At 49.6% G+C, this 22976-nt stretch overlaps 1 protein-coding gene across 4 annotated transcripts in view; it reads right to left on the reverse strand.

Annotated features, from left to right (window-relative positions):
- The window catches only part of LOC149336506 (cell adhesion molecule Dscam1-like), a 196269-nt gene that overhangs the window by 127517 nt on the left and 45776 nt on the right, over window positions 1-22976 (reverse strand). Inside the window, exon 1 of one of the 4 annotated variants that reach the window (XM_089552939.1) lies at window positions 15063-15331. The exons of the other annotated variants lie outside the window; for them this stretch is intronic. Coding sequence (XP_089409065.1) covers window positions 15063-15276 — 214 coding nt within the window. The 5' untranslated portion in view covers window positions 15277-15331. Of the gene's footprint in view, window positions 1-15062; window positions 15332-22976 lie in introns of those variants that run through there. 4 annotated transcript variants of the gene reach the window in all.

Here is a 22976-nt window from a genome sequence, read left to right on the forward strand (position 1 = left end):
CGGACAAAATTTGCGGACACTTTTTGATGACGCCTACATAGCCATATAATGCTCTCGCATTAACAACTGGCATGAATGGCGTTGTCCCCCAGGCTGGGTTTGGCGGGAAACCGAGGTTCGTGGACTTCGGAGCTAATACGACAGCCGGTGACGCCGTAGCGAAGGACAGCCAATCAGCTGTTCTGGTGGAATCTGAAGCATAACGGAGTTCATGCTCTGGCATACCTTGTGAAGCTATTGAAGACTACGAAAATGGCGGTACCAAAGAAAGGGAACGCGAGTTGACGGCGGAAAGACGGTAGCGGGAAGACCACTTAGTGCGCACGCTAACCGTGCAAACGCGCACGTCTATGGCCTGAGCGGTGACAGTGAGGTAAAACGCTCTTATGCTGCGTTCGTGCTGAATAATGCAATCAAATCGTGTGTTCACCGGAAACACCAGCACTCGAGCTAATTGTTCCTCTTACAGTATATCTTGGAATGATTCTCAACATCACCCGAAGCAAGCGGGGAATGCGATTTTCCCACGAAAACCGATGCGCGGAAAGAAATGGAAAACTGATCCCTTGGTGGACTGAAAGAAAGCTAGTGGGAGGTGGAGAGAGGGGGTGGGGGGTGGGGGGGATGCAAGAAACTTGTTCCTCAAGAAGTGAACCCCTCAATGCTGCGCGTATTGTTTGCACTGTCGTAGCAGCGCCGGCATACCTTTCACAGCGAGGTAGGCAGAGAATTCCCCGCTCCCAGCTGCATTCCGAGCGACGCAGGTGTAGTTTCCGCTGTCTTCGGCGGCTATGTCCACGATTTTTTTTTTTTTTTTTTTACCCTTTTTTTCCCTCAGTGCTGTGACTTTTTTCTTATTTCCCCGAAGACCTTGGTGTGGAACTTTTTGTGTAAAACTATGTTAAATGACTGTTTGTGCCAAACTGTATGCGGGGCAAGAGCCACCGTCAGGCGTTCCGCCTTTTGCTCTTGCTCCTCTTTCTGTATCAGAAAGGAAACAAATAAATCAAATCAAATAAATCAAATCAAATCAAATACTGAGCGCCGACAGCGGTCCGCCCTTGTGGGAAGCCACTGTAAGACTCGCCGTGGGTTCGACAGGCACGCCGTCCTTGCGCCAAGACAGTTCGAAGGGACCCGAACTGCCCTTTTCCACCACGCAGTTCACGGCCACCGTGTCTCCGGGCGAAACGTTCGCGGGAAATTTGAACTCCTTGATCCTCGGCGGCTCTGGAAGGAGCCATCGTCCGTGTTGTTGGAGAGCTAAATTTACGACGGCAGAGGGCGTGCGTTGTCACTCGTTATCATCATCAGCCGCTGCAGAACACAGGCTTCCCCCGTTTGCGATACACTCTGTTCTTCGGCAGCAAATGCCAGTTTATCCCGGCACACTTCTTAATCTCATCTTCCCTCGTGATTCTGCATCTACCTTCCTTTGGTGCCCATTCTGTTAACCTAACAGATTAAAAGACCTAAGGCCTACCTGTTCACCGCATTACGTACCCTTACCAGTTGAATACCTTTCATAATAGGTGGGTAAGCTATCATTACCTCGTGTTTGTCGTCTAGCCCGTACCAGTGTCTCTCCGTACGTTAACGTTGCACTCATAATATTCCTCTCTATCTCTTGTTTCGCTCGCCTTAGTCTTGTTTAAAGTTATTAATTAGTCTTCAGCTTTCGGTCTCATGATTGAATTTCATATTAAAGTATAATAAAAGACGGAATAGCAGCATAAGACCATGTTCAGAACAAGATATCTATGAACTGTAAATGTTATAAAATAAATTGCGAACCACTCACTGGCTTCCTCGCTTGAACCTGGACTTGGCGAAAATACTTTAACAGAAGTACCTAAACTGAACGCTGAAGGCACATGACATGCGCTCTAGATACCACCTATAACACTAGTTTCTTTTAGCGTTCTCGCTTTGTTTCACGCTACACAACCGGAAAAGAAATCGCGCCGTTCCGTTTTGCTTCAAAACGATTCCGCCACTGACCATTTAAATTTGCAAATACTGCGGCAAACATGCGTGCAGAGAATGATCACTGAAGAACAAAAAAATAAAGGCAAGCATACCTGCAGGTTGTACAGACGACTTCACTGACGCAACAATCAGGAAACTGAAGACCACTGTGCAGTGGATCATGGTGAGAATTGCTCGAGAAAGGTTTTTCCAAGCGAAGCAGCGCAGTGCCTAGTTGAACAACGGGGATGGTAAATGCGCCGCTTGGATGCCAGGAAACACAGCATCTGAGAGACGCCAAACTGTGGACAGCTAGCGCCGCCTGTTGACGTTACGCAAAACGACGGAAGAGGGGCGCGAAAACTGAAAACAGTTTCGGACTCGCTAGTGGAGACCGTGCTGGCTAGCTCTGACCCCAGAACGCAAGTTTTGGCGGTGGAGTGGGCTGACGCGACCTCTTGCCAAGCTCTTCCCGGCGAATAAAATGTTTTACAATCAATCAATGAGTGCCGAGTTAGTCGCGTGAGTATTCACGTGATCTGCAGCCCAAAACAGTGTCAGTGTTGTCGGCAGTTTTGTATAGTTTCGCGGTCCCACCCAAGCAATAGGTAATGTCCCTTCAGATGACATATTTCATCGAAATCTATCGAAAGCAACGCATCGGCATAGGTCTCCATAGCGTTCATTGACAAGTATACGCATTTCACGCCCGTTTTCGTATCAGTGGTTGCAAACATTCTTCGCATTTTATCTCGTGTCATCGGCCCGAAGAGGAGCGCAAGTTTGACGGCGTCCGCGGCGCGTTGGCATAATTCGCGTTAAAAACCAAAGCGAAGCGTAAAATGGCCACTTACTTTCTTTTCAGCGACTAAAGTGGTTTTCGTCATCTTTAACAACGAATACCCAGTTCTTTAAAACAAGTCGTTGTGGCTCATTGTTAGTGCTTTCAAGACGAATAACTTTTCAATCGCTACGTCGTTTCCATCACTACGTCCTTTAATTCGCTTCGAGATTCCTTTGTTGCAAAAGAGTACTGGCTGAATTCGTGCGCGTTCTTAGCTCCCGAGTCCATCGTACGCACGTCATTCGTACAGTCTTTGTCAAAAGTAACCAGGCTGCATGGTTTGGTTCTAGCTTGTATAGTGAAGCCCTTGTGGCTTTCCTAAAGATCAAAAGATGTTGGAAGGTAAGAAGACCCCCAGTCCTTATCATTAACGACCATTTCTGCTTCAGGGAAGCCGTAAGGGCTCCACTGTACGAGCTAGAAGCAAACCATGCAGCCTGGTTACTTTTGACAAAAGACTGTATATACGACAGCCTGTCTCGAGTGAAAGCTGTAGGATAGACGAACCTGTGTGCTCTTAGGCAGAGCAAGAGTGAATTCAGAAACTAAATCTCAAGTTTACACTACATTGAAGCCTTTGGGGTAGTTTTTTTTCTTTTCCTCCGAAACTGTAGCACTTTGTTATTTGGAATACGCACTGAATACGCGGTAATTCCAGGAGGCCAACAATTACCTCGCACGACGAGCGGCGCCGTGAGGCTGTCAGTGCCGAAAGAGTTGCTCGCCACGCAGGTGTAGTTTCCGACGTCTTCGGGACGTAGATGTGCAATCAGCAGTGCTGCGGTACCTTTGAACTGCGTGGACACGGACACACGGTCGCTGTTGACGATTTCCGTGCCGTCTTTGAGCCACGCCATGCGATGCGGGCCCGTCGCGGTATTTCTGAGCACGCAGCTGGCCAGTATCTGCTCGCCCAGGGTGACTTCCGATGGAAATGAGAACTCCCTGAGTTTCGGTAGCGCTGCGCGGGAGTGGTTATGAGAACCCGACGCTGCCATCGAACTTCGTTGGTCAAAGATAAGGCGAGCGGTGAAAAAAAAAAAAAGAATGTTGTCGGCTTACCATCGTCTCTCGCTGAAGATTTGTCAGGTAAGAGGAACGCCAAAGATAATAGCCAGGCGACATTCCTAACAGTAGAAAGCGCGTTCATATGCGCGCGAGATCTCCGTCGAGTACGCGTCGCGACGTCCATCGCTCTGCTCTCGATTGCGGGGAGCCTCACCAAGCTGCAAAAGCACTGCCGCGAGGGAAATCAGCCGCGAGCCGGACAACTAACGCCACCTGGAGAGTCGATTCGGAAGCAGGGGCTTGGTGTCGTCCTCTGCTAACCTTTATGAACAGTTTGGAGCGTCACCTCTTACGAACCGAGATATCAGTTTACATAGCGACAAATTACAACAATAAAAATGATTGAGAGCAATGACATATTCAATTTCCTTCGTGAATGAGTGTTGAAGGACCAATCTCAACTCGTTCAGGAGCACCGAACAGAAGGACGACAAGGAAAAAGAAATAGCCGGGGTGAGCAACAATAGCATTCCTTTGACAACACCCTCCCAAGGAATGCTAAGAACCTGCCCGCCAATATGTTAAATGGGCTCACAGAGGAGTACCTAGACAATTTTCCTAACCATATTGCCGTCTATACAGATGCCTCCCAGCAAAATGAAAAGGCCGCTATTGGTATTTACTCAAGGGCTCTTGATTGGAGCTACTCATTTCGGGCCCCTGACTATACCCCTATTTTTGTAGCTGAGTTTCTGGCCATTGAGTTGGCCTTAATAAGGATTCCCTGCAGTATCACTCGGGTTATTATACTCTCAGACAACCTTTCTGTTTTGGCAGCGCTCGAAACCTCGAGTGATACTCCTATGAGCCGTTCCCTTCAATTTTTTATTCCTCCACATGTTTCAGAAGTTCGCTTTCACTGGGTCCCTGGGCACTGTGGCATTGTTTCTAATGAGAGGGCTGATTTTTTAGCAAAGTCTGCCCTTGATGGTCCTATTGTCCCTTTCGTCCCAAATACTATTTTCTTGACTCTAGCACGCTTTCAGCGATTCCAGCGTTTCCACACCTTGCGCCATGAGCCTCTCCTCGCTGCAGCGGATTTTCAACACCTGGCATTTCCTTGGAGTGTGCGGATGTGCAGTTCGAGGCAATGTGAGGTGTCCATGACCCTTTTGCGCTGCAGGATACCGCGGCTAAATCTTTATTTATGCCGATCGGGGCTTTCGATATCCAACCTTTGTGAGTCTTGTGGCGAAATTGAGTCTATAGAACATTTTTTCCTCTCCTGCCGGCGGCTCGCTGCTCTCCGTAGATTTGCTTGGAGATCCCCCTCGCTCGGCTTGGGCTTCCTCTATCTATACCGATTCTCTTATCCTTCGGGGCAAGCGCCAAGGGATATGCCCTGAAACCAGTGTTCGATTCTATTCACGATTATATAATTTCATCTGGTAGATTCCTCTGCTAGAATGTGAATTCACAACTTTTCTTTCTCCGTATTTTTTGTATTGTACAAATTCTAGCTCTGCGTTCCAAATTTTTAGATTTAATTCTACTCCATTCCCTGTACATGAGTGCGTTTGTATCCGCTATGCACACCGCTGTTTGCTTTTTACGGCGTGAACCGTTATGCGGAGCCAAACCTGGGCCTTCGCGTGGAAGAAATCCGTAGAATTCGGCGGTGTAAGAGGCTCGTGGTGGGTGCCCACAGAAGGGCTCTCTGCAGAAGCACGTCAGGAGACCATGGCTCAAGCAGTAAAAAAGAGAGTTCAATCCGAAGCTGCAGGGGAGACAGCAATAATTGGGGGGGGGGGGGGGGGGGGACACTTAAGCTTTTCCTTAAGTGTATCACGCTATAGCGTTAATGGGTCATCACTTCGAAGACATGAACACTGTCCGACAAGACACACAAGGCCCCCCTTTAACCAAGTCGAAAGAACATGTCTCGGCGGCCTAGGCGTAGCGTGTGGCCAATCCCCCGCAGTGGGTATGTGCCATTCAGCCCGAGGACATCATCATCATCATCATCATCAATCGCGGTCTCCATCGAGTCCGAACGTGTTGCCTCGTATGTCGAAACGCTAATACTTCACAGCGAAACGTGGTTAGAGGAGTTATCGGAAAGGGTGAACTTCACTCAGGAAAAAGATCGTCGTGCAGAGTTTAACGTTTGTAGACATACACCAACATGTGGCAAACTATGGAGAATGTCACTAGAGCGATTTCATTGATTGCGGGTGACCTTCAAAAGTCGCGCACCTGTCGATTGTAGCCGCGTAGAGTGCGCCTAGGCAGATACACGCTGCCACAATTATCTTTTGAATTATCTATCGATTCTGTTGTCTGCACACAAGTAATGCCCAGCTTTCTGGTACATTACCTGCTAACGCAATCTGTGGGCCGCCAGTATAATTGTGAGAAAAATAGAGTGCGATGAAATGCTACGCGAACATATTGATTGTGATGGCGTCTTCTTCCGACTCGCTGGAAAATCTGACCTTTAAAACGGCTCCTGCTCTCACGCAGATTAGTTTCGACGCCCGTAGAAAATAAGTGAGGACCGCTGAACATCCGATATTCCCATGTTAATTTCGCATGTTCAGTGCGGTGTTGGACGCCGGAGAAGCCGCGCAAACTAAAAGCATGTCTAGATATTCTGGCCCAGGTTAGAACGTTTGTTTTGTGGACTGTTGCAAACGCTTTCACGGGGCTCCGAGTAATATATCCACGCCACATATACTGGCCGACAGGCGCTCGCAACAGCTCTGCGTTGACACGACCATGCATGGCAAGTCCTGTTTTGTACAACTATTTGCCTTAGACATAAGGAAACCGTTGAGCTACTGTGCCGCTAGGGGATACTTCTTACTAAGCGCGGGTTCTCTGAAAGAAATGAAGTTTGCACCGTGGCGTGCTTTCGCCAGATTTCTCCAGATATGAGTCGTGTTCAGGATGCGTGAGGAAAAAAGTGCACAAAACAGAACACAAGCATGCTCATGCCAAGTCCGCGGCTTTGTGAGTGTATGTGCGCAGGATCTGGAGTGAGAAAGTGCACACAGGGCGCCGTATCACGCGAATTGAGCGTGTTCTTCAATAACAACAAAGACGTATATGCATCCTTTCGAAACGCACAAGTTTCGCGCACAGTCGAACTATTCTGCCGAACTATATGCGCCGTGGAAAGCGAGCTTCTTTGTGAACTGAGTAGCCAAAATCGTAACTGGAAATCTATTTCTGCCTTCGGACGTGTGGCTTACTTTCGCTCTTCAGCTTTGATGCCCAGTTTTTACTCAAGAACATAAAACAAGCATTCCATCTACACAAAGACTAGAAACTGCTGGACATATACATTATACATAGGGTGCCCAGCTCATAACGCCCAGTTATCCAATGGACTTCTCCATCTTCTCCCTGTGATTACCGAGAAACACCAAAAGCAACATAGACGCCTCACCGGACACGACCAGAGGTACCGTGATGCGCTCCGACGTTGCGCCGTAAGATGCAACGCAGGTGTAGTTGCCAACATCCGCTGGTCGAATATCTCTTATGCCCAGAGTGACGCTGCTCTCGGACGCCCTCAGAAGGGACACTCGGCGATTAGCGGACAGGTCCTCGCCATTCTCGCTCGTCCACATCATCTGAAGTCCCTCGCCGGTCCAACTGGCTCTCGGAACGAAACAGCTTGCGATGGCGTCATCGCCCACTGCCAGGTTTGGCGGGAAACCGAGACTCTTGGGCTTCGGCGGACGAACCGTCGCCGCCAATGCTGCGGGTGGTGACGATTGGTTGACGAGAGTGATAGAGGGGTTAAGGGAAGCGCCGAAACTCACATACCTCCAGATGCCTCCGCCAAAGATGAAGTGACCACCAACTGGGGCAGCATCAAAGTGCCCAACTTCAACGCTAATACCACGCACACTGATGCACTCTTTGAAAGCGGCCCCATAGTTTGAAATGTGTGCGGCACGGTGTGGTTGAAACTGAAAATGTCACGGAAGGACGCCAGTTGGGCGGCCTGCAGAATCAGACAAGTGTAGAATGAAGAGAGGAGGGAAGCTTCGATGTTAACGGGAGCCCGCCGTCGGACAGCTAGCGCCGCAGCGTGGACTTCTACAGAACTACATCGTAGAGAAACGAATCGCGCGGAATTCAATCAGCCCTCAGCTTTCTGCATGAGCAGACTGCGTTCTCGAAGTAAGCGCATGTCTAGATTTTTCGCAGCTCTCCATGCTTACCAAAGGAACTGATGTCGGGCGTTCAGAACAGTTCCTACTCTCACCGTTTGTGCATATATGGCACGCGAGTTCCAATAATGTTGACCCCGAAAATCATTAGTAACTAGTAGACGATCACATATCAATGCCACAGGAGTGTGCAACACAAGTCAAACTTCATGCAGATATCCGCCAGTACGCAATATTTTTTTAATGCAATATCTACTTTTAATTCGCTTCGCAGGTCTAAAACAGAAGCGATGAAACTGAGACGTACGCTGTGTTATACGAGAAGACAACTGTCGTCTCTGCTCCCCATAGAAACATCAAAGCTCCGATTGCTCAGTGAAGAGTGCTGTACATACCCTTGTGTGCGTCTACTTTGTCGGATATTTCCATTCTTACTTTTTGTGTCCTCTTGGTTTTAATGTCGTGTGCCGTGAGGTGCTGAGTAGCGAGGTTGTCGCGTCGCTGGTCGCAAGTGTAGCTCGGAAATTTTCCGTGAGTTAGAGGCATGTGTGCTCAGGTTTGTATGAAGTGCCCCCTGCCACTGCGGGATGCGTGGTGGCGATAACGTTATATCACGAAAGCGCGCGTATATATTTCGAGGAAAAAGGTCCTGGTAAAATCAGTTTCTTTCGCATTGCAGTCCTTATTTGTCAGACAGCGATTAATATGCGCTGGGATATATCGCAAGCCTGGAGAGCAGCATTATGCTTTTTGTGAACACGTTGTTAGCGGATCAAATCATTACATTACGCCTTGTCCTGTCAAGCCGAGCGTCCGTACAACCGTGCGAATTATCGCACAGGGTTAGAGCCCACGGGAATCCTGCGGCGAAAACTCGCTCCGCCACGGGATTACTATCAATATCAGGCACGTTCTTAACTTCGGGTTTGAGAGAACGTTGAAAAAATTCCCCGATTTATAAGACAGGGGAGTCGTTTCATCCAGCTCAGACATACCTGTTACCGCAAGATACGACGAGAAGCGATCACTTCCGTCGGCATTCTGGGCTACGCAGGTGTAGTTCCCGCTGTCTTCGGCAGAGAGGTCCACGATGGTGAGCGTCGACACAGGGCCCCCCTTTGGTGACATCACAGTGAGGCCCGCTTTTGGCTCAATGGGCCGGCCATCTTTCAGCCACGATAGTTCGAACGGGCCCGAACTGCCCTTTTTGATGACACAGCTGACAGCCACCGTTTCGCCGGGTGAGAAAGTGACGGGAAATTTAAACTCTTTTATCGTTGGGCGCCTGGAAAGACAAGCATCTGTCGTTATACTTCAGGCTGGAGGAGACTGCGAGTGAAGATGTAATTTCTATTCTACATACGTGTTGTGTCCCCTTATTGCTTTTGTGTGTGTGCGCCCTCGCATCCTCCTCCTAACGACCACTCGCATCCTCCTCCTAACGACCACTTGCCCTTCGTCGCACGCTGTCGCCAGATGCCCCCCCACGGTGCGCCCCCGCACCCTCCTCCTGTTCTGGGAAGCCACTCCCTCCCGTGGACGCTTCTCCGCTCCCTCCTTTCTTCGGGCGGCCAGTTCGGCTCCTGCCTCGGTCGACGCTGGTCGCACCCTCATCGGCTTTAAATAAACGAAGTCTTAAAGTACCGTGTGCGTCTTTCGCTGCATTCAACACAGCGACCGGACACGACAATACGTGAACTGCTGGTTAAGGCAGAGAAAGGCGTCATACCTGAGGCACGAGTGGACCCGCCCGTTGGAGCCAGCACGAATAGATGAACGATGAAACATACGAAAATTTCGTAGACCGACATGGTGGCCCGTCGTTGCAAGAGGGCGACAGCGCACAACGGAACTTTCGTTCCAACTGAAGGCCGCCAGAAAGCGCGGAGCGATGGCCAGTAGCCGTTTGCTATCCGAAACCCAGACGACGCGCGGACAAGTACCGCCATCTATCGGCGACTAGATGAATCAGTAGTGGCGCCGAAACCGGAACCCGCCAAAAACAAACAGGGTCATGCAACGCGGCATTTGTCCTTTCTTGGTGGAGCTATTTGCGGGGCCTGTCAGAGCGCGTTCGCTGGAACCAGGCTAGGAATTGAGAAGGCCCACCCACGGTCGCACTGCAAAATTACAGTAGTTGAGCTGACTGCTGCAGCATCGTTCGAAATAACGTCACCAAAAACAGATCTTTTCCCGCGATTAAAATTTTCTTCTTAAAGCAGAGAACACGAGTTGTGCGTGACGGAACAGGCGCAATTTCCATCGTACGACAGGACCAGGAAATGACACGGAGTTTACCGTGCACGATGAGCGTTGCTGTGAAGCTGTCACTGCCGAAGCTGTTGGCCGCAGTGCAGGTGTAGTTTTCCACGTCCTCTGACCGGAGGCTGGCGATCCGAAGAGTCGCACTGCTCTTGGAGTGTGCGGATGATACAGACACCCGACCAGAGTCTTCCAGTTCACTTCCATCTTTTCTCCACTCGATACGATACGGTCCGACCGTGCCCTTTCTGACCACGCACGGTACGATAATCTCATCGCCCAAAGCGACCTGAGGAGGGAAGACGAATTCCAGCAGCCTGGGAGAACCTGGACGAGGAGCAAGTTGCACCTTTGCAAAAAATAACGGAACGCGTGATGGAAATGAATCAACTTCGCAGCGCAGTTGCTGTCGGCTTACCGGTGTCGGCCGCCGAGCACTCCGATGTGCTGATGAACAGGATCAAGACTAGCGACACTAAGTCGCTCATGTTGCGATAGAACTGTCAGCAGTTGGGTATAAGGGAACTGGAGCACTTTCGCTTTCAGAGCAACGGTGGAAGCGAACCCAACACTGCCGCGTCGAAAGCCTGGAATGCATGCAGCAAGCGCGGAGCAGCAATCAACGCAAGTTAGCTGCCGGTGGCTGGACAACTACCGCCACCTGGTGGCTAGGCGTATCACTAAAGCGCACATTCCCGCCGAGAGGACGCTGCGCGAGGCACTCCACTTCCTCTGTACACGTGGAGAAACGAAGGATAGCGTACAACTTCTAACGCCATTTTTCCTTACGAGTAGGTATACAAGTAGTGCAAATACACTTCACGAGGGTAAGCAGAACCCGCGCCATGTTGGGTTGCAAGCCAGCTTTTTCCTCGTTTAAAGGGGTAGAGACACCAAATTTTTGTGTTGTATCTCTGGGTTGTAAATAATGCGTAGCGATTCAGTGAGCATGGAACACCATCTTAGAAGCATGAACTCGCATTATATAATTAATAATCGTATTATTTGTACCCAGCAGTTTCGGTTTCGGTTCGTAGTTGCCAGGCTTTGCCAGGCTCTTTCATGACGTCAAAAACCAGACAATGCGTTGTCACGTGGGCCCGGAAAGCCGTGACGTCGTGTAGGCATGTCGTCTGCTTGACACGCACGTGGTGCGCGTAAACACGGAGAGCCGGGCGGAGGGCAAGTCGAACAGCTCCGAGTCGGAAAGAAGAGTTTTATTTCGGCGAAGACACCGATTATGAGGAATCGCGGGATGACGCAGACGAGGAAGAAGACGCCGCGGTTCGAACCCCGACAACCACTTCATTTTTGATCCGCTGGCCAGCGATTCCGAAGAGGAGGCAGGCGTCAGGCCCAACGCAGCTCAGATTGTGCCAGCGAACACCAAGCGTGTAGGCAACGTCAAATTGTAAAGGCGCGTTCACACTACGCCGACGATCGGCCGATTTCAGTCTGGCGATGGTCGGCGGCAGAGATTTTCGTGCCGTCGGCGCGTCTGTCACACTGCGCACACGCCGACCGGGCACCGGTCTTCGCCTGACGAGCGCATCGCCGTCGCGTCGCCGAGATAGCAGCCGTCGGCCGACCCGTGTGTCACACTCTGCCGACAACAGCGCCGACCTCACGCCGACGTTGTCCCATCCCGACAGCTCGACGCTGCTTCTTCGTGCGCGCTGCTCGTCTGCTAGCTCCGTTGATGAATGCGTCGTGGAAATCGAACTTATGCTCTATTATGGGACGAGTTCGCACTAAAGCGATGTGAAGAGTAGGCCTTTTATTATAGCACAGTCGACTTCCAAAGCGCCGTCAACTGCGGAAGCGAGACCACCTAGGCCTAGCGACGACTAGGGCAGCCTGGGACCAGCGCGCAGTTCAGGCGCGTTCACACTAGGCCGACGGGACCCCGAGGTCGACGCGACAGCGACGCCGACGGTCGCGTCGGCCAACCTGGTCGTTCCCCGACTAGCCAGTCACACTGCGCCGACGACGACGCCCCAACGACCAAGCGTCGTCCTAGTGTGACAACGCCGCCGACCAAAACGAGACCCGTTGGCCGACGTGCCTTGGGCATATCGGTGGCCGAGCGAAAACATTCACCGACCAAAAACAAGTAGCGAGCTCAGAGGGGGAAGTGGAATCATTATTTAGACAAATAATGCACGCGCAGCAACATTCATCAAGCCATATGGCCACTTGGCCGACGCGCCGCACTGATCGTCGCTTGCGAACTGCCGCCCCACTGCAAGCAGGGACACGGAGCGGTGAGCATCGCTGCGCCGCTCTACCCAAGCTCCGACTGCAACCGGTGTCGCACTTCGCCGCCGTACAGCAGTCCCTCAGAAAGACTGCTCGAGCAGCGACAAAGCATGCCTGCTTATGTTTCGAGCTAACGGCATCGCTCGCGGGCGCTCCGGGCGACGAGCTCTTCTGCTGCCTGGTTGCCGTGGTCGTCGCTAGGCCTATAGCCTCTTCCGCATCGAAGTCGCAGCGGCCGGCGCTTCGGAAGTCGCCTGCGCTATAATAAAAGGCCTACTCTACACATCGCTTTACTGTCAACAGCATCATCTCACAATAAAATAATAGCATGGTAAATCTCCACGACGTCTTCAGCAGCGAAGCGAGCGGGCGCCAGGCGAGCCGGACCGCAACGTCGGGCCAGCGGCAGCTGCGAGGCGGTTGTGGCAAAAAGTTTGCTCGTATCACAGTCGTTACCTTTGCCAGCAGCTCAGTATTCGTAAGCGATCCTCAAAAATGACACATTTTTCACATTTCTTATCCCAGGGTTTATTATTTACATCAAGAACACACTTTAGCTCCTTTTTATGACGCCGGCAGACGGGATCCAGGCTGGCCGGGCGGCCGGCATGCTCGGCGTACTTCACGTTCGCACAAGAAAATACATAACATCCATGATACTAGAGAATGCTTCCTACATTAGAGCACGGGCAATATGCCTCTGCAAAAGTGGATCTTTCGGCAACGACATCGCCTGCGGCAACGCCGGGCGTAAAGCACCATCGCGCTCGCGAGCGTGCAGAAAAAAAAGCAAACTCGTGAGCACTCGTAACCAAGGTTGCTAGGCCGCGAAACCGCAAAACTTGGTCCCGTACGTCAGAAAACTGTGCAATGACGTAGGAAATACTTGCTTGTGTTTTCTTCTCTGTTCCTACGTCACATTGATGCACTAGCGATGGCTCAGACTTCAAGAGTGAGCATTTTCACAAACTTTAAAATGAAATTAAAATATGTTCTAGACCTCCCTTAAATTTAATACTTCGCTCTTATGGTCCTCACATACAAAGGAAACGAATGGCAGTCTTTTGTACAACCTTGGAATTTGATGTCTCTACCCCTTTAAGCAGAAGCTATGCGAGGTCGGACAGTAGGAACGGCAAACACCGTCACCAAAGTGGAAAAAGCGGGGAAGAAAACGACAGGCAACTTACACGTTGACAGCATATCGGTGGGAATACACGCCCAAGAAGCTGCAACAGCTGTCGTCATGTTCTAATCTTACAGCATGGCTGCTGTACCGTTATTGCCTAGATCACTTTCACTCCCTGCGCAGCGTACGTGAGAAAACACGACGCGATAATTACATGGTTAGGTAAAAAAAAGGGTTAATGAACTAAGAGGAGAGGTGGGATAGCTGCTTTACTCAGGATGGAAATCCAGACAGCGCCGCGTGGGAGGGAGTGCAAAGATAGAGAGAGACAGTTGCCCTAGTGGAGGGCTCCGGAATAATTTCCACCAGCCTGGCATCTTGAACGTTCACACTGATATCGCACAGCACATGGACGTCTCATGCATTTCCCCTGTATCGAAAAGCGACAGTTACGCCAGGATTCGATCCCTCAACTTAGTGCTCAGCAGCGGAGCGCGATAACTACTTAATAAGGTCGGTGATATCCATAACACACGCTCAGTTTCACTTGAAATTGAGTCGAGGTGCTTCGAAGTTCTAATCTTTGTCGAAGTCAGAGGAGCGTGCACGAAACTGCACGAAACGAGACTGTACGAAACTGCTCGCGGTACACTGTAAACACGAATACACCTATATGGGAGTAAAAAGGAGTAAGCTCTACTCAAGCGCACTCTTTTTTTACTCCTTTCTGTAGAGAGTGTTGAAACAACGACGAGATGCGTCGTACGTCATGTGTATTAAAAGAACATTTCATTTCTCGTCTCAAAAAGAGTTGGAAACCATCGGCTACACGGACGCCGCAACGCGCAGCTATGGCGGCGAAGAGCGCATTCTTACGCACCCCCGCGGTCGTAAAATGCTCCGCACTTCACTATAGCTAATTTGATGGTACTACTGCTCTGTGTCATCAAGAACCGCTGCTGCAAACTAATACCCCTGCCACACGGCAAATTTAACGTCATTCCCATCGAAAGACGTTCGTTCAAAATGACATTATTTTGCTGCCACACGAGAAAATATAATGTCAATCGATGAAAACGACATTACGTACCGAATGAATTTACGGAACTCATTAGCCGGCGATCTCCGAGCTAATGTGTTCCCTCGACACCGGAGACTTGGTGAGAATATACACCGAAAAACACGATTACAAAAGCGTCACAAGCACGGTAATATTTCTGGACCCAACTTCCGGAGTCGGTATTTCACGACAGCTTCTTTGGCGGTCGCTATCAAAACATAGTTTTAACTGGTCCATTAGGGTTGTTGCGCTGTATCGCGGATTCCGTCGCTGTGGCGCAGAATCAGCAATCCGCTCCAGATCACCCTGTGGAGTTCGCCATTAGGGAAGCACTCGCCAGGATCATACCTGTGACTGCCAGGTGAGCAGTGAAGCGATCGCTCCCAGCCGCGTTCCGAGCCACGCAGGTGTAGTTCCCGCTGTCTTTGGCGGAAACATCCACAATCGTGAGCGTCGACACGGGACCTCCTCTCGCTGAAGTCACACTTAGACTGGCCGTCGGCTCTACGGGCTGATTGTCCTTTAGCCACGCGAGTTCGAGCAGTCCCGCGCTGCCTTTCATGACGACGCAGGTGACAGCGACCGTATCGCCAGGCGAGAGGTTGGCGGGGAATTTGAATTCGCCTATCCTTGGAGGGTCTGCAGGAGAAGCGCTAGCTGTTATTTCCGACGCAAAAGTTGTCATGCAACAAACTAAGCGATTATGGGTTTCAGGAATGGTGTCAGCTTATTTTTCTCATAGAATGCATGGTTTGATTACTCAAGGTCTATCGACGGAAAAGGAGTCCGAGTGGGGAGTGACTGACGGGAACAATACAGGTACAAAGCGCTTCTTTTTCGTAGGGTTTCTACCTGCCTCTATCACGAAACACCTTACCGCAACTCTTGGTTCTCTTGTATTCACTTTCAGCACGTTTTCTTTCTTTGCACCTTCAAGTTCTTTATATTTTAAGATTATAATGAAAAAAATAAACAGCATAGCCTGCATTGTAAATTCTAAGCAAACACTTTGTACTGTGCGAAGAAAGCTTTGCTTACAAGAAACCACGCAAACCAGCTGTTTCTCTGAAATCACGACAAGTACATAAATGAGATAACTGAGGAGGAACCTCCATACCTGAAGAATGAATGTAGCCCTCCGTTGATGCGACGATGAATAATTCTACACTGCAAGATATGAGGACTGCCAGGTTGAACATGCTTGTAGGCGCTCGAAACAAGCACACGCACCGCTCGGAGCCTCTATAGCAACTAAGGGTAAGCCTGCAAGCGGAGCGAAACGAGATCCGAACCTCACCAATGCGGAGCTGCACGTGGACGAGTGGCGCCACCCATCGGCGGCCGGAGAAATCACACGTAGCGCGAAAGACAAAAGTCGTCAGCGTCAAGGTTCTGGTGGAAGCCCACCCACGGGTTTGTTGTTGCAGCGTCCGCCACAGAGGCCCGTGTGGCGCCTCAAAATCACAACAGCATAAAGATTTATGTCAAGCACAGTGTGAAGTTTTACTGCGAATATATTTTTGCGTATGGCTTGAAGTCATCCACAAGACCGAGATGTCGCTTCCAGAAAATACGTGAAAATTGGAATTCACGGTACTATGAAAGTCTCTGGACCATTCGCAAACTGAGGTGATGCAAGTTATTCGTATCCTGCGCCTCGGTTAGTGCAGGTTAGCCCCCACAAGTTCTGCTCGGAGGCTAGCTATGCGCAGAGTAGTGCTGCTCTGGCGGCGTGGTGACGTCAGCGAGTGTAGACCAGAGCCAAAGTGCGCTTCCCTCTTTGTGGAACGTATGGGGCACTCATACTGTGGGCTACTGCAGTTGTCATGCATCCACAAATTACCGCATTAGAGCAAAGACGCTAAGTTTACTACAAAGCAGAGCTTTTATAAGCTGGAAAAGCCCAAAATGAAATGTAGGTGGCGCAGCCGTCAGCCGTTTTCAGAAGTAAACTGCGGTAGCAGGACGGTCAAATACCGTGCTGATCTCTGAGGCTAGGCTGCACGGTCATTCACTTCCAAAGAGTGATCACGGTGTCCGCTATGGCTTTCACGTCACGAGTTTGAATCAGGTGGCGGGAAATTTCTTGTATACACTATTCTCAGAAATAAATACGTCTCTCGTGCCCAAGAAACATCAACGTGGACAGAAAGAGGTATATAATTGATTTTCACAAATAACAGAAATTGTATGGTGTTGCCTTCAGCGTCTCCTAAATCTGCCAGCAGGTTAACGCAAGATTTTACTCCTCGTTAACCAGCTGCCTGCGCTGACCCGCGTTAATGGCCAAGCCGTTGGCCCTAGAGAGACTCCTATACATCCATAGCTGTGAAATAGCGTCGAAAAAGATACTGAAGCACTTAGCGTAAGTCTAGGAACTTATATTTGATGGAGACGTGCATCTCAGTCGCAGTAATATAACCTGAGAAATCATTCAGTGAGACTAACCCTAAGAAACGTGAATTCCAACATTCCAACCAGGTACCTCTTGAAGGGCATATACGGCTTAGGGGAAGAAGGAAGCTCACAAGTAAAATAAATCAAATATTAAAACTCGTGTAACGCCATCTCTCGGCAGCAAGCGACAAGAACGGGCACGCATCGCTGACAAGCTCCGTTAACGTTGTAAGCTGGCAACACTGCCGAGCCAAAGGTTCGCAGTTGTGACTGCAATGAAAAGGAAACTATTCCCATTTCTGTTGCTTTAAAACCCTACTCCAATATGGACCGCCTGGGATAAGAAGCAGTAACCCGTTTCAAAGGGCGTAACAATTGCATCATACTCTAGCCGTCTAATAATTTCTGCGCGCCCGAGTGAAAACTACAGCTTTCGGAGCGAATTAAGAGCCAAATTATCAATGGTTTGCAGGTGTCAGAATGCATGGTACATGATTCACCGTTGTGATCGTACGCCGGGCCAATCGTTAGGCGTCCTTAATAGCGATGTGCTTTGCCCGTTGGGCGCCTGGTTCGCTGATGCCAGATGTAACTTATTCGACATGAGTTCCAGAAAATTAGCGGACATATGTAGTAGAGGTATCACACAGTCTATAACCGTAATGCATTTTAAGGAGAAAGAGAAGGGAAGGAAAATGAAAACCACTGACTGCTGTATGCGAGGTTTTGACATTTGACGCCTGATAAACCAGACGTCTAAACTGGTAAAGGTATTAGTTCCTACTTGCGTGTTTTGTGTTTCGGTTTAGCATCGGGAAAAATGAGCACAAGTCACCCCGTTAATTTTCATGCGCCGAGGTATTGGAGAGATTTACCGTATAACGTATACCGGTTTACCAAACTCCTCTTGCGCATGCGCAGTGCAATGGGTGGCGTCAGGCGGGGCCACAGCGCGTGCGCAGCCGGCGTCCAAACCGGTATACGTTTGTGCTAATACGACTCCGCCATGCTAAATCTCTCTAACGACAGATGGTAAACACACGACGTGATAAACGCGACGTTCCTTCAGTTAGTTCACTCGAACATGCGCGAAAACGCTCAAGCGAAGAAACAGGACGACATTAATTCAATCTTCGATCAGCCATGCACGACAAATGTCGATACGAGAACGTCCCCGAGCATCGTCCGAATCGAATGCCTTACGAGCCGGCGTAATTGATGCCGCGACCTGAGGAATGTGCCTCGCCACGGTGCCTCCACAAGCACGGAGAGTTATCACAACCGGGCGAAACGGGCGTTACCGTTTACGACGAGCGAAGCCGTGAAGCTGTCGCTGCCGACAGTGTTCCTCGCCGCGCAGGTGTAGTTGCCCACGTCTTCCGGTCGAAGACTGGCGATGACGAGGGTCGAGCTTCCTTTGGACTGCGCCGACGTTGAGACGCGTTCGCTTTCCACGACCGGTCGACCGTCTTTCAGCCAGGAGATGGAATAGGACTCTCCAGTGGACGAGTCCTTCTTGATGGCGCACACGACGATCACCTCTTCACCCAACGCTATTTCGGGTGGAAAGGAGAACCTTCGAATGACGGGAGGTGCTGAAACCATGCCGCGAGTGAAGAAATGTTGAATATCCGCTGTCAGAGTACTAACGTGAGGAACTGCCGAAGTTATAGAAGCTTACCATTCGCTGCGAGAGCTGTATGCACAATGGAAACGAGAAATGTAGCTAGAAGCCAGTTGTGGCTGCTGGTGTCACAAGCCATCGTGTCGTAGAGCGCGCGACTTCTGGTCCGCAGCTCAAAAATGACGGGTGCGCCGCAGATGGCCAATATCGAAGCGGCCGACAGGGAGTGGTGTCCGGCTCGCCGGACAACTATCGCCATCTGGTGGCCAGCGTGAAAGCTACTTGGCATCGGTTTCGACGGATCAGGGCGGGATTAACGAAGACACGAAGACGCTGAAACTGCGATGGTTTCGACAGCACGGCGTCAAAGACGCCCTCATGGAAGCATTCAAGGGGAAAACATAGATAAGGGTGTGGCCGAATGATATTGAAGATATCAACTTACGAAACGCGCAAAGCGTCGCGGGCTCGTTATGTGTTCAGTAGTTTGTCCTCAGCGCAGCAAGCGGTAGTTGAGGTGCCTTTCTTGTCGTAAAACCAAGTTACCCAAGTCTACCCAAGTTACCCAAGCGTGTACAATAACTTCCATAGGATGGAAGTTATTGTACACGCAGGGAACGTGACTATCACGACTAAGCGTATACTAGTCAGTTAACTTCATTCTATGCACAGTGCGGTCAAAGCGCAGGCTGAAGCAGGGAACATAAAAAAAGCTTAAGAACATAAAAGAAGACTGTGAATGCTCTCAAATGCGCGAGTGATTGATGTCATAATACTACGCCATCGATCACGCATCGAATCTTCCCATGCACCTATCGGCGTAAGGAAACTCTCATGTCTTTCATTCTCTACATAGAAGAAGTCATAGTACGTCATGCGAGTTCACCGCATCGAAAAGTACAACAATATTGTATTAGTTTTTGTTTCATGTGTTCCACTGCAGCGTATGTTTTAAGCGTCAGTAGCCGTTTGAGAAGGTATTGATATATTTCGTTTCAAATCCGATCGGTAGAGAGCGCCGATGAACACAAATGCGCTAAAATCATCCCATTGGGTAGAGGTCGTGTTTCACTGGGTTCAGGATTCAGTGGGATCGAAAGCTCTGAATCATACGGAAGCGCAGCTCGTAGAGAACTCTCAGCAGTTCTTAGGAAAGGTGCAACCTTTCCGCCACGTATTTCACATTTCTTCTAAGGGCCGAAGAAGTGCAGTACGAGGAAAACAAGTCAGAAACGATGGAAACAAAGGAAGGAAAAATTAGGAGTCACTTTGGCGACTAAAGTGGTGCAAGGCGAAAGCCTTAGTACAGCATTCTGTCACGAATGTGGTTGTGAATGATGATTGAAGTGCTGCCAGCGAATGACGCGTCCATTGGCTGTCTGCGTGTGTTACTGATGTGTGGTTAACATGTTAAGCTTCGCCTGTAAGAGTGGAACGCGACAGCGTCTTGCAATGCTGCCAGGGAGTCCACAGAACGCCATCGCCAATTCGGCTGTACGCCTTGCTGGACGGTAAATTTATTTTTTGAGGAAAGGAAATGTATCTCTCTCGCATATCTGGGTGGACACCTGCACCTCGCCGTAAGGGAAAGGGGGAAGATGGGAGTGAACGAAGACGCCGTATTAGCTAGACCCGCCTTTGTTCATTCCAAACCATTCAGCTGGCATTACGGATTGGCTAGCGTGCTCGTATCGCACTCCGGAGACCCTGGTTCGATTCCCCAACTCGACCAATTTCGTTCTCGGTTTTATTGATTTATGCGGTCTAACTAGAAAAGTTAATTAGGCTATTTCATATTTATATTATTGTATTTCTGTCCATCGTGTTTTGTCATTCACCTGTCAATTGTTGGAACTGTCTAGGATGTTCGACACAACGTATATGAAACGAGCAACGTCGAACTGAGTGGGGAAGTGCGTGGTGGTGGAGCGAACGCGGTTTCGTGCTTATCTGTTTTTTTCAGCAGCGTCTCCTTCCGCGGACGCTGTTGTCGCTGCGGCGCGCGTCTTTCTTTTCTTTTCCTCTTTCTTCTGACCTCTTCATTCTCCTCTATCTTAATTAGGCTAATTGATTAATTAAGCAATTAACTAAACTCAGTCCAACTTATAGTTGGAGCATCACTATACGATCCCTTTGATTGGTTGCATGGTTACTAACCAAAGTACAATTGGCCCCATTTGAAATTCGCGCACTGTGACGTCACGAGCATTTCGACCAATTGAAAAGCGTGACATTTTCTGTCGACAACTCCTGCTTACAACGATGAGGCATTAAAGGCTTCCGCCTTAATACAGAAACACTTGTAGGCGTATCCGTAAAAGTAAAAGGCTTCAGAAGAATCCTTTTACCCTCACATTTAGAACCGGTAGTTTTAACTACCGGGAGCCGGTAGTTTTAACAGAGCTTCACCTGAAATCAGTAGCGGCAGCTCCAACTTGTCCACGCCAGCAGCGTTCGTAGCCGAGCAAGAGTAGTTGCCGATGTCCTCTACTCGGACGCCATCGATGCTCAGTGCAGTGCTGGTTGCTCTGGTGGTGACCGAAATGTGTTCGGAATTCCGAATTGCCTTCCCTCCCTTGTGCCACGATAAGGAATACGGTCCCACCGACCCTTTTTTCACGAAACACGTCGCCACTGTTTCTTCGCCCAACGAGAGTTCAGTCGGAAATCCGGCGCTCTGTAGCTTCGGGGCTCCTGGAATATGGTGGCCTCAATTATTTCGGAGGAACGAGCTGCATTCGATAGTAGCATGCCACGCTTGTATTCTTTCTTAAGTGCGCCTCATAATATTTCCACTTAAAATCCAAATTGGCATGATTTTGACGGTCTCCCGTTGGCCGTAAAGCTGACGCAGGAAGAGCGGCCTTTCCAAAACCAACTCGCCAAAGGCTGTCACTAATGTTTCTCAACAGAAATTTAACAGGACTAACGAAATAATTAATGCCGTTACTGAAAGCCAAGCAGATTTGTCTAAGGAGGATAAACGGAACACAAGAAGTCGATTCTCATGACCCTGCTAGTATGACAATGCAGGGAGCAGAAGGGACTATCCCCGACCATGGAAGGAGAGGACTGTCCCCTTTCAACGGCAACTCCTTGCATTGTCGCGCTAGCAGGCTCATGAGAATCAGCCGACACAATTGGCTGGACGGAGATCCTTTGACGGGGAAAAGCCGCTCCTTCCTTGAGTTGTACCCGACTATACAAGGCGCATTATCAGACAGATTTTCAGGCAGAACAAATTCCTCAAGAAGGCAGGCGTAACAAAGAGGAGTTCGCAGTGCTCACCTTGCATTTGAAGTGTGCCAGGAAATGACGTAATTAGCACAAAGACTGCGGCGTTCACACGGGCGCGGAGCAACATCTTTCTTAGCTGCGGAACGGAACCTATGAACAGCAGGAGGTGCTACACGCTGGCGCCGCTGCCAGAAGCGGTGTGCAGCAGTGCAGCCAACCGCTCTAGAGAGGAGGAGGATCTTCGACTCTATCGAGAAGGGCGAGGCGCGCAACATGTAGGCTCCCTAAGAAGGGCGGACGACTAACGGCATCTGGTGGCGGTCAAGGGAATCGTGTTTTGGGGCCGCGTTTCGATGGAGGCGAAACGCAACAGGCGCCCGTGTGCAATGTGATCGAAATTATTCCGGAGACCCTTAGATGGTACCTTTCTTTCTTTCTTTCTTTCTTTCTTTCTTTCTTTCTTTCTTTCTTTCTTTCTTTCTTTCTTTCTTTCTTTCTTTCCGGCGCGGTTCAGATGTGCACCGAGACTACCGAGACGTCAGACAATTACTGCGCCATTTCGTTTCCTCAAAAACCAACTTAAAAATTTTTCACTGACCCCCTTCATATCCGCTGCTGGTGTTCCTATACGGTAGCTCCAGTCAAAAACATGCGACACTAAATAATCCGAAACTACGAAAATTTAGGAACGACCCATGCGAATAATTTTTGCATCAGCTTGTTTATGAGAACCAATTTGGATATGACACAAGCTTTTTTTTTTCTTCTAGCACGTGGAAGTCTCGTTTAAGTTGTCACAGTTTCTTGTGTTCATTGAAATTTATTATCTGTTACTTCAAATATATGCTTCCAAATGATGCCTTTCAACGCAAGCCTTATAGTGTCAGATGTGTTGCGATACAATATACCCGGCACTCTTTACACTGAAAATCTCTAATACGTCCACCTCTCGCCCATTGTATTTCACTTGTGTAGTATACAAACAACCATGCATTCAGCCGCTT

The sequence above is a fragment of the Amblyomma mixtum genome, chromosome 7 (genome assembly GCF_055824585.1).
Source record: "Amblyomma mixtum isolate Tamu chromosome 7, ASM5582458v1, whole genome shotgun sequence".
Classification (NCBI taxonomy): Eukaryota; Metazoa; Arthropoda; class Arachnida; order Ixodida; family Ixodidae; genus Amblyomma; species Amblyomma mixtum.